This window comes from Haemaphysalis longicornis, unplaced genomic scaffold (assembly GCF_048455015.1).
Source record: "Haemaphysalis longicornis isolate Haplotype H1 unplaced genomic scaffold, Haemaphysalis longicornis Haplotype H1 scaffold_2, whole genome shotgun sequence".
In the NCBI taxonomy this organism is placed as follows: Eukaryota; Metazoa; Arthropoda; class Arachnida; order Ixodida; family Ixodidae; genus Haemaphysalis; species Haemaphysalis longicornis.
This window is the reverse complement of record NW_027526295.1, coordinates 51,100,788-51,117,461: the sequence shown is the minus strand read 5'-3', so window position 1 is coordinate 51,117,461 and position 16,674 is coordinate 51,100,788. Positions and strand designations below refer to the sequence as shown.

General features: G+C 45.4%; 1 protein-coding gene across 1 annotated transcript in view; it reads left to right on the top strand.

Annotated features, from left to right (window-relative positions):
• Nucleotides 1–2,801: 2,801 nt before the first annotated feature.
• Nucleotides 2,802–16,674, top strand: part of LOC144168881 (plexin domain-containing protein 1-like) — a 78,434-nt gene continuing 64,561 nt past the window's right edge. The window contains exon 1 of the mRNA XM_077697873.1: nucleotides 2,802–2,960. Coding sequence (XP_077553999.1) covers nucleotides 2,873–2,960 — 88 coding nt within the window. The 5' untranslated portion in view covers nucleotides 2,802–2,872. The remainder of the gene's footprint in view (nucleotides 2,961–16,674) is intronic.

The following is a 16,674-nucleotide window of genomic DNA, read 5'->3' as shown; positions in this document are numbered from 1 at the left end:
TGCCGGAAGACCGAAGAGCGCGGGCGAAAACCGGCTGAAAAACGTATACCTGGACTTCCGGCCGGATCGGCCGCCTCGGCCATGCTCTTTTCGCCGTGTTTCCTCGTGAATGATACTTGTTGTTGTTGTGGTTGATAGCACTCATTTGTACAATTTTCGTGTTCAGAAAGTATGCACGAACGCCAAACGAGGCATACGTTATCATACCGTATTCCTAAGCAGAATAATGCCACGCCGGGATGCTTGATAACTTACGGAAGCGACAGCCGAGGTGGCTGTGTTTGATGACAGAGAATATACTACACTACGTTAAATACTTTGTAAACCCCTCCAATGAGTTTTTTTTTTTTTTTGATGCGACGGACGTGAATGTTCACATTAGATCCTAAATTTCGGAAGGATGGGGAATACTGCTGTACTTTGGCCGGGGTTGTTTCGTTCCATTCCAGAAACCAAGTCACATTTGTTCAGGAAATACTTGTTTCGTTAAACGCGTCGGTTTTCTTTCCATATGGGCTCAGGACAGTGTCCAAAAAAACAATTTTTTGGCGAAACTAAAACAAGGGGCCAATCCTGATAGAAGTTCTCTCCCGGCTAAGAGGTAAACAGTATTCCTACAAAGTAAAAGAACCAAGACAACCAGATTACTTATTTTGCAAGTATACATGTCACGATAAGATGATGTTTGTCTGGAATTTAAAAAAAAACACCACTCCGAACCACCACCGTGCCATAATTTGTGTTGACTGCGGGGGCCTAATTTTTTGCCCAAGATTCCGTGTGGCTGCATATTATAACCTGGCAAGCACTTGTTGTCACTGAACCTCAAGTGTGCTCCAGTGATAGTCGGTGATATATACAATGATGATACTAAAAAAATTAGGAGCCAAGAGTAAATATACGGCCTCTGTCCGACTAGCGCGGTAAATGCTTAAATATAGAAATGCTGAAACAGGCCAACGATTCATTATCACAAACGTTTGGTGACTGTTACCTAAAATAACGTAACTACAACGTAACTGCCTTGTCCGACTGGTCTGTTAATTATAACGAGGTGGCCGTAATATTGTAGCAGAATGCGCAACGCACAAGTGAAAATCAAGCCCTACTACAGCCAATAATGCTGAGCAGGCACTAGTATGCTGCAGTGTTTTCAGAATAAATGCATGTGAAGCAGTAAGACGCCACTCATCGAAGTGCAGCTAGCAATCGCGGAGGCGCCGTAGCGCCGCTGCCGAAATGGCGCGCGCGTGTGGGTCTGTGTACGGGGATGAGTAACGGAGCTGGGGTGGGCGACAACGAACAAAGGAAATGCGGAAGCAGAGTCTGCTTGTTGGTTTATGCGTGTACCGGCAAGATGTGTCTCGCATATACGTTTACAGCGCATGAACGCTATTTTTTCGCGCAGTGCACGTACGTGCTTTTCGCTGGTAGATTGTTTATAAAACGCCCATTAATCTTCGGCATAAATGGTTTTGTGTATAATAAGAAACAGATAAGGCAGTACCTAATATTAACATAAGGTATAAAATCCCCCTATGCTGGTTGCCTAATTAAAAAATATTTTGATGGAACCCACTAGTCGACGTCACAGTCACTGCTTTGGGGTTCTCTGTCGTGTAAAGCAAATTTAAGCTCCAAGATAATTGAACCAACAGCACGGGAAATTATAAAACCAACTTCCACTCATGTGCGAAAATTAAACTGCAAGCTAAATTGCCGCAAAGTCAACCGTGCGATCGTTCGCAATGCTTCCGACAACCCGCGCGGCCGAAGGATGTCCTCCTTTGACGTCATGACGGGCACAACCAATCAGGGGCGTCAAAAGACGAAAAGCGCGCGTCTTTCAAACGGGGCCGCGCTTTTTGCAAGATAAATGCCACTTGGACTCATGTACGATAAATTTCAATGTGATATTCGGAATCAGTGCGCAAGAAACTACATAACTGTTAATCTAACTCAATTTTTTTGGAAAGCGCTTCAGCTTCCCTTTAAGCAAGCTGGCACTCCCTGAACAAAACAGCGTGAAACACGAAACAAAGTGAAGAAAAGGAGTATCAAGGACGCGTGTACATCTTTTGTTCACTTTGTTTCGTGTTTTGCGCTGTTTCGCTCTAAGATATCATACCAGTAACTACTTTTTCAGTGCAGACGAAATAAGGAATAGTCACAACGACATACTCCCACGGAAGCTTTCAGCTTCGAACCCTGCGATACCATTATTACGCTCCCCTCACCCGTGCTTAATGTTTCAATAACAAATAATCCAAAGGTCAGAAATATTTTGAACCGTTTCTTTTGAGGTCGGTCATGGTCGATGTAATGCGCGCCCTTCGCAAATTGGTTGGTTTTGCTTGAGTTGTTATCTCAACTCAGCAGCACATATGGGCCAAACGAGGCGCTCCAGTTTTGGGGGGCTACTAATAATTAAACGTACGTTTATTCCAGACAGCAGCATACATAGCCAGAAACCCGTAAAACAAGCTACCGAGAAGCAGCGCTCAACGGCGTCGTCTGCTACGATCAACCGTCAACGCGGAAACGGGAGCCAAAGCTTAGTGGCGCCGCCATGCGGCATTTGCAGTTAGAACGCACACAAATGCACTTTCACTTTTGTAACTTAAATCAATGCAACATACATCCATATTTTGTAATAAAAAAAACTAAATTACAACATTTTTACAGATAGCAGAGGCAGATGGCAATCTTTGTTTGTTTTCGACACTTTTACGACTTAGCATCACTAGCGCTTTAGGCGACGTCTTGCGGATCTAGTGCGAGGCTCACAATTTCGCATGGTTGCCTGTCTCTTTCTGGCCGTGTGCGCTGTCTTGCGCTGCGATCAGTCGGCGCTCCAGTCAATTTTTTGAAGATGGCGGCTCGAGTGTGTACTTTATTCTCGTTTACGGGTGTCTTTGTGGTTTTGTGCCTTTGCGTGTTCCTCGGCGTCGAAAGCAGCGGTAAGTGAACCACTCTGTGAAACGAGTTGTCGAATCCGCAGCTACAGTAACCTGCAAAACCAAACCGCGTCTGTTTCCGCATCGCCGCTACACGCAGTGTGTTTACGGACGTCTCCGCAGAACGCGCACGCGAACTTCCATGCGCGCAACAATCGTTGCCAGTGCTCAAATAGTTTCCACAAAACTCAGCTAACAACCCCATAAACCTTCGACAGCCACCGTTCAGCTCGGATCGTGCTAGTACGACGCTCGCAGTAACCAGAGCGGCACCGGAAAGACTATTTCCTGTAGCAGTGTCATTTCCGTATTGGTGTCACAAGATGCTGATGAAACGCGCTGCAGTCTCGTGCTTCTGTTTTATGTGTTTCTTCTTAATATGTCATCGCGTGCCGTCTCTCTGTCGTGGACGCTTCAGCAACAAGGCCGTTGCCTGGGAGATCGATCCGTCGGCCGCGATATCGCCGACTGCGATCTTCCCTGCAACGTGTTCCCGTGCTGCACGCTTCTCGGCGGCGGACGCATTTCCCGTCTTCGGCCGCTCGCGTTTTCGACCTCGAAACGGACTCCGGAGGCGAGGCGACGTCTCGGTTCGCTGGTCGGCCTTCGCCGACGCGGTGAACGACTGGCCGAGTGGAGTTCGGGGCGCTCCCTTTTGTCAACAGCTGTTTGTCCACACTAAGCGGCCTGCTGCGCCGCCGCCTGCTGTACGCAGTAGCGGCTGCGGTGTCCGGCGCCTCGCCCAACAAAGCCGAATGAAACGGAAGGCGTAGTTGTCGACTTCGGTTGGCGGCCGGGGCGGTGGCGTTTCGGGGCGAGTCCGCCGTGCGTCCTTGTGGTGCCTCCACGAGTGGCGTAGCGCACGTTTCGGGCAGCTACCTGTTAGAGCGAATGCCTCGCTGATTCTTTTCGCGCCGTCGTGCCATGTCGCGCGCTGCGCGTTTTCCTCGAAGCGTGTGTGTGTGCGCGCGCGGACGCTCGTGTACGGGTCGCCCTCTTTTTTTTCCTTTGTCGTCGCGAATGCGTTCCTCATTTGGTTGGCTTCGCCTCGGATGGCAGGAAAAAAACGCGCGAGGCGCGAGCTACGGCTCCGCTATCGCTACTGCGGCCGCGCCGAAACCCGATCCGCGCGCGTGTCCACGGGTCGCCGCCTTCGGAACCGCGAACTCGTCCGCTTGGGCGCTACTTCTTTTCTTTTCTCGCTCTTGTCGTGTCGCCTTGCTTCCTTGGCGCTATCAGGCCGTTTAATTGAGTCTCGTTGGCGCGTCTCACTTCGCCGAACGTCGCATCCTCGTTCGCTGGCCGCCAGTTTTACCCCGACCTCTTACCTCGCGGGCCGGAGTTTTTGCGAGGATAGGCGACGCGGGAAAAAAACTATTGCCTCGAGTCGTTTTACGGCGACAGCGCTAATTGTGCCGCCTCGGTGACCTCGTGTGCACTGACTCCAGTCTCGGCGAGGAGGGGTGCGGTGCGTGGTTTGAGTAGAGCTTCTTGGCTGAACGGCACTGCCCTGTATGTCGCCAAGCATGAAACTGGGTTGACCCGCTCGCGGGCTTGTTGTTAAGTTTAATGGTCACCTTGCGAGAGCGTTTTTACGAGCAGCTGTCATGGAGCGGGCTTGTTAAAATGCCTGCACTGGCGTCGTGTTACTTCTCTCACTTCTAGAAGTATATTGACAAAACAGCGGGCTGGGTGGGGCCAGTGCGCGGACTTGTTTCCTGATGTATTCCCAAAGGAAACAATTAGCATTGCTTATGAGCCCGCCCTTCGAGGCCAGTCCGTCGTTGCAGTGTGAACACGAACGATTATTCGAGTTTGATTATGCCGGGCTGATGAGGTGTGAAAATATAACCACTTGCGGATTACTTAACCGCAACTGTGGTCTGCAGTATGTATTAAATACATAAAATAAAATAAATAAATGGCCGCAAAAAACGGGTCGAGATGTCAATTTGTAAATTTTTGTTGCGTAACAATCCAGAGGCAGAATTCTGAGGTGATTTTTTTTTAGAATTGTTCGTCTGTTTATTCGTAAAGTCAGCATTCAGCCAATGAAGGCCTCACTGCATATACTTTTGGAACACACACAAACAGAATTTTGCCAGAGTTCGTTGCTCACCAATTTTGTGTCCTATTATCTCGACGACAAGACGCGCAGCTTATGTGCCGTCACTGAATTGGAAAAAGTTTGGGGGAGCAAAGTGAACACTCAAATTCTTAGCGCATTTGTCATGGTAAACAGTGCATGTACACTACTGCACACGACTTCAATCCCTTCCCAGAGCACTTGTGCTATTATAGCTGATAACCCTGTTATTTGCGTGTGCATGTAATCGGCGGTAATAACATGTTTCCGGCTCTCGTGCTGCAAAAGATGGGCGTAGTTGAGTGTGTCACCCGTCCTCTGTTCGTCCGTTGCTATCCGTACGTAAAAGTGCACCAAGTGCGTCTGCCATTTTTTTTTTTGGCCAAGGCGCCTTCAAGTTGTGAGAATATCTTGAGGAGAAAAAGAACAAACTAGGGTGCAGCGTATCTTTACAACGTACCTTTCAACATGCTGTTAGGTGAACAACCTTTTTGGTCTATTTAGATACGTAAGTATCTATATATATAGAAATCTAGAAAAAGAAAAAAAAACCCCACAAAGTGCACCGAAATAGTGTAAGTAAAGAGTCGGGTACACAGCAAGAACAATAACAAAAAAGGTTTACTCACGTGGTGGCAATGGGACTTGCTTTTAATCATGTAACTGTACTCTGATGAAGGCAAGTTCCATTGCCGTTACGTGAGTAAACCTTCTTTGCTGCTGTTCTTGCTGTGTACCCGACTCTTTACTTATACTGTGTGTATATATAAGACAGAAATAAGGGTTGGCAGGCAAGAAAACCTTGAAAAGCAAAGGGGAGAATGTGGTAGGTCATTGAAACAGATAAAGAATTTGGAGATAGAAAGAAAGTGGAGAAAAGAAAAATGCCCGCAGGGTGGGCATTCGGATTCGCTACATATTTATATATATACATGTATAGAGACAGAGAGAGAGCATCTAAATACTTCGGTACCTTGAGGTGGTGGGAGGGTGTTGTATCAGTTAAGTATTGTTTCACTGTGCTCCCTCTTTTGTCATTTTTGGCACATTTGTTACCCTACATGTCATCACTGCTGATCACTGTCAATGATTTTATCAATTTGATTTCAGGATCTTTGGGTGCTGCGTAGGAAAAGGGAATTACAAAAGTTTTAAAGAAAAAGCACGCAAATGCTAAATGGAATAATGAACAGAGTGGATTTCACAGCATATACTCGAACGGAACACAAGCAAGTTGCTGTAGAACTTAAGTGTGTAACATTTGGTGTGCTGTCTTTCACATTTTAGTAAGCAGGGATTGGTGCTATGCATGGAGATGGGAGAAGTAGTGTTTGAAATTTTTCATTTGCAAAAAAAACATGTTCTTACACCACATGTGTAGAGCAGTAATGTCTTGTTTTTTTTTTTTTTCTCATCTTCCTATATCGTTGATCATTTATTCACCTGCTCCCCGGCGCATTGAAACAGCTGGAACTATGAGCGAGGACAAACATGTAAATTTACAAATTTAAGCTTGAAGCTAACTTTGGGTGAAAAATGCTTTTCCCCAAAGAGAAACTCCAGTGGTACTTTAGGATTGCTCTCTTGTGAAGAAATACATGTTTATTCTGTTCCCTTTTGATCGAAATATCAGGCAGGGGCATAAAGCAGCAGCTCAAAGCATGAATTAGCTAAACGTGTAATTGTGTTTTTGATTTCTGTTAGAAGTCAAGTCTGTGAATAAGAAAACAGTTGTTACGGGTTTAGTTTTTTGTTGATGCCACATGTTTTCATTGATGAAGTAATGCTACCGAAGAGGCTGCCCAAGTAAATTTGAAAAAAAACCGGCCTGAGTCACTTAGTGAGCCTTGAGGAACACCCTATGTGTTACCAATGTGCAGGGGAAGTCATTTTCAGCAGCTGCTAACTGTTGAGTGCTGTTGTGAAATAATAATTATTTTAGTATCAAAGTACATACAGAGGTACAGAAACCTGAAAACATGGACATCGTTGCACTTACAGTAGTTTCTGAGCCATCCTAGTTAGTTAAGGGAAAGCATATTCATACCTGCCAGGTTTCCCAAATTATCCGGGAATTTTGATGGTTTTGCAAGGTGTTTGCAGGCGATGTACATGTATGTCATTGGTCCTGAAAGGGTTAAGGCAGGTGACAAATCGCTAATGAGTACTGCAGTGGGTTCATAACCTATCTTCATAGTAGATTAACCACCCTGCTGGAGCTCGTTAGGGCTGCATTTGCACGGTAGTGCCATTTGCACGGCAGTGCCACTGTACAAACCTGCCAATCATGTGGCTTTTCTATTTGCTTTTCAAAGTATGACAGGCACTTGCATGGAATTCTACGAGGTCCCTGCCCCCTTTAGATGCAGTGTCCATGGCCTCGTACTGCATTCATGTGAAAAATTGCTTCTCCGAATAATAGCATTGCGACATAAGTGGGATTTCTGTATTGTAGTTGTCATGTGCCTAAAAAACGCAGTTTCAGCGGGGTTGTTGGGTGATGGGTGAAATAAACGGCCTGCACGTATCCAGTTTTTTTCCCTACTGCTGAATGAATATATCTGTTTATGACTTCCTGGAAGGTTTCAGTATTAACTGAGCAGGAGGTGGAACAGCCACTTAAGCGTGTGAATAGGGGAAAAGCTGCAGACGATGGAATGGCCGTGGATCACTTAAAGGAGAAGACATTGTACTAGAAGAGCTTCCGAAATTATTCTTCGATAGCCTCAACATTAAAAGTACCCCCCCTCCCCACCTAGAAAAATGCCTACATATTTCTGATTCACAAGAAGGGTAATGTTCAAGAGCTAAAGAATTAACCACCTAGCAGCATATTCTCAGTTTATTACGAGCTGTTTACAAAAATAATAGTGAACCATTTAAGTGTTATCCAAGATTTCCAGCACCTGAGAGAACAGGCTGGATTTTTGGACGTGCTAAAATTGATCATGTTCGTGTTATCAGTCAGGTAATGAAAATAAAAAAACAATTCACGGGATATGATGAACTATTTACATGGTTTTATAGGCTAGAGAGAGCATTAGATTCTGTAGACACTGTTGTAGTACTGGAAATGTTAAAAGACCACGGAAACAGGTGGCTTACATGAGGCTTTCGGAGGATTTATGGGCAAGGTAATTCTTCACAAGAAGTGTGAAATGTTCCCTGTCAAGCAGGGAGGGAGACAAGGGGACACAAAAAATTTCTTACAGCCTGTATGGAAGGGGTATTCCTGAAGCTTAACTGGCACAACTTGTGGTTATGGGTAAATGGTGAATGCTTGAGCCACTTGAGACTTGCAGGCAACGTGTCGTTCTTCAGTGAGCCTGGAGAATGCCTGCTAAAAACTCGGAAAACTTGGTCCCAGGGTTAAAGATACACATGAATAAATTAGAAATACCGTAATTACCCGATTCTAACGCGCACTTTTTTTCCGGAAAAATCGGTCGAAAAATCGCATGCGCGTTAGAATCGGATACGAAACCGAAACTGCCGGAACAACGGAAATTTCGTCCCGCCCATTGCCATCGCCATCTCAAGATGGCGCCAAAGCTTTTAGCAACGATTTTTCGAACGCAGGAAGCATAGGCGCGTAGGCTTTTCTATCGGCGTTCACACAAACCGTCAAATCGTTCCACTTGCGCGCTTGATAACAGCAATGGCTGCAGCGGCTCTCACGCGTTCAAAACGAGCGCTCGGCTGAAGCGTGCGCCTCTGGAGAAGCTCCCAGGGTGGGCGTGCGAGGCGTGGGCCACGATCCCATCGACCATGGTTGAACGTCGTTATGAAGTGTGGCATCGTGAACGCGCTTGACGGCACCAAGGACGAGATGTTGTGGTCAGCGGAGAGCGACGAGGAGTGAGATGAGTGAGATTACTTCGAGAAATAAATCAAGCATCAAGCATTTTCAAATGGTGAATAGTGGGCTGCTTCTGTCACTGAAAAGTATAGTATTCAAACAATTCACATTGCTGGTGATAACATGGGGCAGAAATTTAGTGCCTTACTAAGCGCCTTTGAGGAAAACTCAGGCTAGCCGAACAAGTAATGAAGTGAAAAATGATTACCGTATTTTCTGGTGTATAAGTTGCAGTTTTTTTCTGAAATTTTCGTTGGTGCGTCTTATCTACCGGTGCGACTTATGTATAGAATTAATTTGGTACGTGGCGGCTGCACGTAGTCCGCGCTCGAAAAGGTGCCTGCGCACTGCGTGATGTCAGTGCACATTAAGAGACACAGCTGTATGGTCTAAATGAATGAATTATATGTTAGCAAGTCGGAGGAAGAAGGCTTCGATGGTTTTGCCTAAACGCCGTCTCTAAGTACATGCCATCTGTGTGTATCAATAAACCATTTTTGAGAAGTTAGTTCTGTCTAGACTTTGGACGGTATATGCACGTCTAGCACTGCTTACTGGGGGTGCGTTCAGAGGCGGCGGCCGCTGCAACCATGTACTTTCGCTGAACTTTCTAGCGAACTGATCCTCTACAGGTTTACCTGATTAACAAGTGCGTTTTATACACACTTATACACCGGTGCGACTTATATACGTTTCTTTTTTTTTTTTCGGAAGAACTGCCGTTTGTAGGGGGTGCGACGTATACGAAAGTGCGACTTATAGACCGGAAAATACGGTAATGTAATGCTTTGGGGCAAGAAGCGAGCGATTTGAACAGGGAACAAACTACAGGCAGTGCTTGTGACCTATAGGAGAAGCCTTTGTCCTGCAGTGGATGTAGATGGGCAGGCGATGATGATGTATTAAGCAGCGTACAAATTAATAATTTTTTATGCGTGATAGGTTTGCTGTGCTGACGGAAAAATATGAAGAAGGATCTCGGACATGAAACAAACTGCACCACCATTAAAAAAATACCGTAAAGTTCCGAGAGAATGCCCTGCCCCGAAACATCGCCAACCCCCCTAAAGGGGGGTGAAATATTCAGTTTACTTAAAGACCCCTGAGATTGCCCACCCCCCAAATTCAATGGGTTTAGTGCTGATGAGTGAACAAAATAAATGCGAATCCGTTCATGCGTTGATGCAGTCACTTGTTCGTCCTTTCCGCACTTGACCCGAGAGCATCTCTACAGTTTTGGTTACCGTTGCTGCCACTTTTCTGCAGTTTTTCACACCCGACCCGACAGTTGGCCCATCCAATGTTTTTCACTTAATATCTCTGTACTTTGGGTGGGCGTTTCTTTGGAACTTTACGGTAGTACGAGGACCTGTAATAACTTCCCACAATGCAGCGAATGTGAAAGCATTTGTGTAGTTTGTTTGTGAATTGAGTTTGCTTTTATGCGTACGTGGTGGCCATAAATGGGGGCAGACGGGGCAGTAGTTGAGCACAAATCACAACTGTCATGTTCTTCTGTAAGCCAGTGAGGTGTTTCATAACCATCATGTGCTTCTAAAAGCCACTGAGGGGTTGGTGAAGCTTGTGGCCTCATCACGGCACATATCCTGGGCGCTGCCAAGAAGGTCTATTCCGCAGACCTCTGGCACCGCACGTAACCTCATGAGACCATGGTGGAATCAGGAATGTTGGCAAGCACTTCAGGATAGATATAAGACAAAAGGATATTCCTCGCAACCTCTTAGCTTTCAAGCATGCTCAAGCCAAGGGAAAGAGCAGCTAGATGCTCCTCTTGTGTAAGTTTTTAAACAGATGCACACAGGACTTGGGACAGGATAAGAAAATGCAGCAGACAAAGAACACATAGCTTGCTCTTTGTTAGTACCTTTGGGGACACATTAGAAAACCAGGCAAACACACTTGCAGAGTACAAAAAATCTGCAGCTCAAAGTCTACATGTGACCACAAGCAATCGAATGCCTCTTACCACAGATCTTGCAATGTTTCAGCATTATGGGCACAATGATCAGACACTTTGATACAGACGCACTCAATACTCCCTTCTTTTCGTCGTACAAAATATGGTGTGCTGCACGTTTTCTCAAGGCATGAAAACAGGTTGTCGTGGATCCACTACTACAGCAGGCAAAGGATGCCTTCTGCGCTTCAAGCTATCGCCTGATTGCCTTGGCCAATCTCCTGCGCAAGTTGTTTGGAAATTACAAACAGAAAGCCGGTATACTTCCTCGAATGCAGTGGTATTCTCGGTAGTTTCCAGGCAGGCTTTCAATCAGGCAGGTGGTCCACTCTGTAGCTCTGGAATATTACGTAAAAAATCTCTTAGTTAACAAGCAACACTGCATGTCTGTATTGTATTATCTGGAAAAGCCCTGTTCTGCTGCTGCTTGGAGATATGACATGCTATGGACCTGAAATTTTTCACTATTTCTGGAAATATACTTGCCACAGTGGCCGCTATGGCGTTGTGCTGCTGAGCTAATAACTCTTTCGTTACGGCGGAAAAACGGCTGATTTTGAGTGCTTTCACAAAACTATTTCTTTCTCTTGAGCTAGTGAACACATTTAGCATTGCTATGCATGGAATTGTAGCTTATTGATTGCTCTTACAAACACATAACAGCAGTTTTGTGAAAGGTACAATTACTTACAGTTTATTAGTCAAATAATCAGAAAAAAATCCACAAAAAAGTATACATGCACCGTATATAGGCGCTTGTAATGAGCCTAAAAGTTATTTTAGGAATTCTAAGATATACAAATTGTTCCTACATTTCTTGGCTATGATTCAATATATATATCAACACTGTACACCAAGTTTTGTATTTTTGTGGGCCTGTCAACCTAGCGGAACTGATGGCTGTGCCACTCCTCAAAGCCACTCGAGTGCAAGTCGGTCATGCATCCAAGCACACTTTTTTGTGTTCTGACGCAAAATCCTTGTCACTTTAGTGGTAAAAAACCAGAAAAAAAAAAACTCCCACCTCCCCTCGCAGGAACCCCTGTGTAGATGCGACGCATAGGCGGAGCGGCGGAGCGACCGCATTTTATAGCGCGCATAATGTTGAGGGGACTGCGTAAGCCGGTCCCAGTCGATGACGATGTTGGTGTACTTGTAAAGCGGCGTGGACTCTAGGTGTTTGAGCCAAGCGTGGATGTTGCTTCGCCGGAGAACGGCACACCGGTTATATGCGCAGCGCGCCCGAAGGAGAGGAAACCACGGAATAGAGAGTACTGCACATGCGCCGGCCCCAGCGCGTCTGCCGCGGCTATGACGCATCACAATCCACTTTAATCCAAGCCAATCCAATCGAATCCAATCCAATGCCCCTCGCGAGAGAATGTTCGCTATCGGAGAGGAGAGGGGGTGAGCGGCGGAGAGCGCAGCTGGCGCGGCGAAGAGAATGGGGGAGGGGCGGACAACGCTGATGACGCCGACGCCGGAGGGACAAGGCGAGTGAATCAGATGCTCTGCATCTAAAAAATCCAGTGCTCTTGAGAAGTGTCGCGCATCGCTCCGTAGCGGTAATCTGACACGAGTGCCAGGCTATCATGAAGGTGATAACGCAATATGACGCGGCGCATTTGGCAAAATATCCCCACCGTATCTTGTCCAGACCCTACACATCAATGTGTAAAGCCGCAGTCATCGGATAGGAAGCCCGTTTTGTTTATAAATACAGGCTAAATACAGCGGACGCCGTTTTTACACAACTCGCCACTATCGCGGGTTCAAATTTCACTCTTGGCGCGGTCTCTGCACGCGAAATATCAACAAAACATAATAAAGTCGAAAAATAAGTTGTCAATTATTACGCGAGATGGCGTTTGTTGTCTGCCAAGCGCCGTTTTTAGCTTTTGCGGGATGTTTGAAATCATCGGAACTCGGTGTCCGATGGCCTATGGCACCGTAAGGAGACTTAAGGAAATGGAATTGATATCCATGGTGGCCTCATTTCAGATGGACGCAAAAAGTGACAATGCCCGTTTGTAGGGGCGGTCAAAATTAACCTAGAGCTCTCCACTATGTTAAGCCTCATAGTCCAGGTGTGGCTTTGGGGTGTTAAACCTGCAAAATTTGGATTTTAGTTTCTGGGAATCGGCTCAACGCGTTGGAAAGGCATCTGCTAAATAGGAGGATTTGGGTAAGGGTTGTGGCAGCACTATGTAGAATGTATACACAACAAAACGGCATTCCCCAGGGTGGAGTATTTAGCTGCATACAAGCTTCATTACTTGGAAAGCACTGCAACCTACAATTTTTTGCTACGTTTATGTAGACGATCAGTTTTCCCAGTCAGTAACCTGTCTATTTGTGAATGGCAACTATAGCTAGCTGTTAACGGTATTGCGAAATGGGCAAACAAGAACGATTTAATTCCGACAAGACGCATGTCTTATTTCTGAAGCAGCATGGAATTTGTAGTCATGCTACTGAAGAAGGAACACAAGTTTTTGGGTATTCTGCTTGATTGAAAAAAAAAAAAGTTGTACGTGACTTGGAACTTGTGTAAAATGAAAACACTCTTTAGCATCCTTTAAAAAATGTTAGAATTTATATACACCTAGAAAATCCAACCCTGTGTTCGTGTGTACGTCAATGGGAAGGGAGCAAATTAGCAATATTTCAGCACACATTCATATATTGTTGCTCTTTCATTTAAATTAACAAATCACGTTTAGTATTCATGTGCCGCCTGCTGTGGTGGCTCAGTGGCTAAGGCGTTGTGCTGCTGAGCCCAAGGATGCGAGTTTGCACCCAGCTGCAGGCTGCTTTTGAGATGGAGGCAAGAAGTGAGAGCACCCATGTGCCAAGATTTCGGCGCGCGTTAAAATCCCCAGGCGGTCAAAATTAATCCGGACCGCTTCACTGCTATGTGCCTTATAGCCAGTCATGGGCACGTTGCTAGTAAAAAGTAACAATGTTAGTTACAGTTGCCAAAGCCAAAAAAGTAACTTTGTTGCAGTTACAATTATTGTGAAAAGTAATGTTACTTTTCTGTTACTGTATAAAACGAAGTAATAGATCACGAAACAAATGATAGAGTTTATTTCGTATAAGCGTATGCCGTGCGGGTACTCAAAATTGTACGTGGCAGAAACTTCGACGAAGACCCTAAAAGGGTGCTCAGTGGAGGCCAGCACCAAGAATCGTCGTATACGCCTGATTTTGTTGTGTCAACATTTCTGTTGACGCACCCTTGGTGTCGGGGAATTTATTTTTAAAACTCATTGTAACTTAGGATGAGTTATTTCTCAGGTTTGGCATCTGAGACCTTGTAATTTCCAATTTCTTCCTTTTTTCTTCCTACCTCCCACCTCAGTCTTCTGCGGGAAAGATAACCCTCCACACTCTAAGCGATTTCCTCTCCTAAACTGCGAGGGGAGCCATGTTGTGGAAAGGGAAAAGGTTGAGAGAAAAAGGTCTGAAAAGGTAGAAAGCACAAACTGTACGTCGGCCTTTAACGTAAAAGGAAGTAACTGTAATGGTAGTTACTGTTACCGCATTACTAGTAACTAGTTACTGCCCAAGACTGCTTATAGCCCAGGTGTATTGTCGGTAGGTTACACCCTCAAAATTTAAGTCTAGTACTCAAGTGCCGAACAAATTTGATGTCAGCTACACCTGTACGCGTGTACAGCTGAAAAGAAGGCCAGTGAAAGGGGGCTTGCTCTGCCAAGGGTGCAGACGTGTCGTGCACGTGATGCCCCGTGATCCAAGCGCCGTGTTTCCTGTCACTGACAAGGCACGAGGACTCGGCTGTCATTGCCTGAAACAATGGGTCCACGCGAAGAGGTACGGGCCTGGACTTACCCGGGCCTGTCTTCCTGGAAAGAGAACTGCGCTGCTGCGGGCAGTAGTAAAACGGGGCGTGGGGACTCTTGACAGCGCTGTCGAGCAAGCTGGCTTTATTGCCTCCGGTGGCAATATAAATGGGAGGGGAAGGACGCTTGCGTGATGGCGAAACGGCTGTTTTACGGAGCGTGGGAAATAAGCGCAGTTGTTGTTTGGGTGCCGTGAAAGAGGTGTTTTCATTCATTGGACAGCTTTAGGTATTCCCACAACTTGGAGTGGTGCCCTGTAGTGCCGTTCTTTTTTTTTTTTTTTGGGGGGGGGGGGTGGAGGGGGAGGGAGAGAGAGAGAGAGAGAGAGAGAAATGGGACTTGTGACCATATTTGTGACAGTGCCCTCTGACACACGGCTTCCGATAGTGTGTGCCCCCCCATAACAGATAATTACATTGCCCCATTTACCAGCTGTCGCTTTGGCTGCAATAAAGGGGAATGTCGTACCGAACAGGAACTGCATGCCCGGTGAGCTCATAGAGGCTGAACGTTTATTTTTTTTTTTTTTAGCCTACCGAAGGCACGCCTTGCCACGGGGAGAAGTTTTGTTTGCTAGCCTGTTTTAGAAAGAAGTTTCGCTGCTTTAATTATTTTGCGGGGATACCTGCGTGTGTCAACGCTACTGCGGCCTACGAAGCCAAAAGGGGTTGTTTTGTATGTAAAAGTAATTTTTTTAAGGAGCATAAACACAGTGTAGCTAAAAACAGTATAGCTTTCAATTTTTTGCTAGTGTACTCTAATTATCCTTGCAACTACCCCAAATCTGTATGCAACTTGAACACTAAAACATTTCTCCTTTGGTTTTACCTTTCTTAGCTTTAATTCGATTTTGTTGTTGAAGAATTACATGTTCGTATTTTCTTTTTAATTCAGAATGGCTTGGTTTTTTTTTGTGTCCAATGCCGTTGTAATTTTTGTGTGCTCTTTTGCCTTTAAGAAATAACGTCACAGGTTAGGAGAAGTGGCATCACAAAAGCTAATTATCACCTAATGGAGGTGTGTACTTAATTTAACAATTGTGTATGCTGTTGAGCAATTTAGGGGAAGCTGTAAAGGGCTTTGGTAAATTTCTGGCTGGAGGAACACACTTTGGAGCATAGTGCTAACGGCAGATATTGGGAATGTTCAGTCATATCATTAGCTGCCGCCTACTCTCAATTAAGGTGTTTAGTTTACTTCGCAATTAGCCGGAGAAAGCAGACAGCAGTGTAAGGAGCCGAAATGTGATCAATAACTGCAAAAGGGGCCTTTTAGTAATAATGTTGCACTACTAAAAAGTTCAGGGCAGGGATGTCACTATATTCAATAGTTAATTGATGCCAAGTAGCTTGAAGCACCATCTTGAAGAACACATCAGGGTTTCAAGGCACCAAACAAATGCACAAATGTAAAAACAAAAGTTGTGTTTGAAATGTCAATCCGAGTATGGGTGCCGGCAAGGCTGCACAACACAAATGGCCTGACCTTGTTGAGTGAGTGACAAGCGAAAAAAAGATCGTTAGCATTTAAGAAGAGTTCATAAGAAATGTTTTTACAGTGCTGTGTAAGTACTTATTGCAGGACCCACAAAACAAATATCATAAAACTACGTGTGACATAACGTTTATTTTAGAGAGTGCTGTGATAGGGAAGGTGTTTTCATTCATTGGAAAGCTTTAGGTATTCCCACAACGTGGAGTGGTGCCCTGTAGTGCCGTTTTTCTTTGGGGGGGGGGAGAGAGAGAGAGAGAGAGAGAGAGAGAGAGAGAGAGAGAGAGAGAGAGAGAGAGAGAGAGAGAGAGAGAGAGAGAGAGAGAGAGGGAAAACAAGCCACCTGTTTGTTTTGGTATTCTGGATAGCCTCTGCCCTGCAACCACTGGTTGGGTATTTGCTTTTACCATTAACTTGACCACACTATTCATATTCAT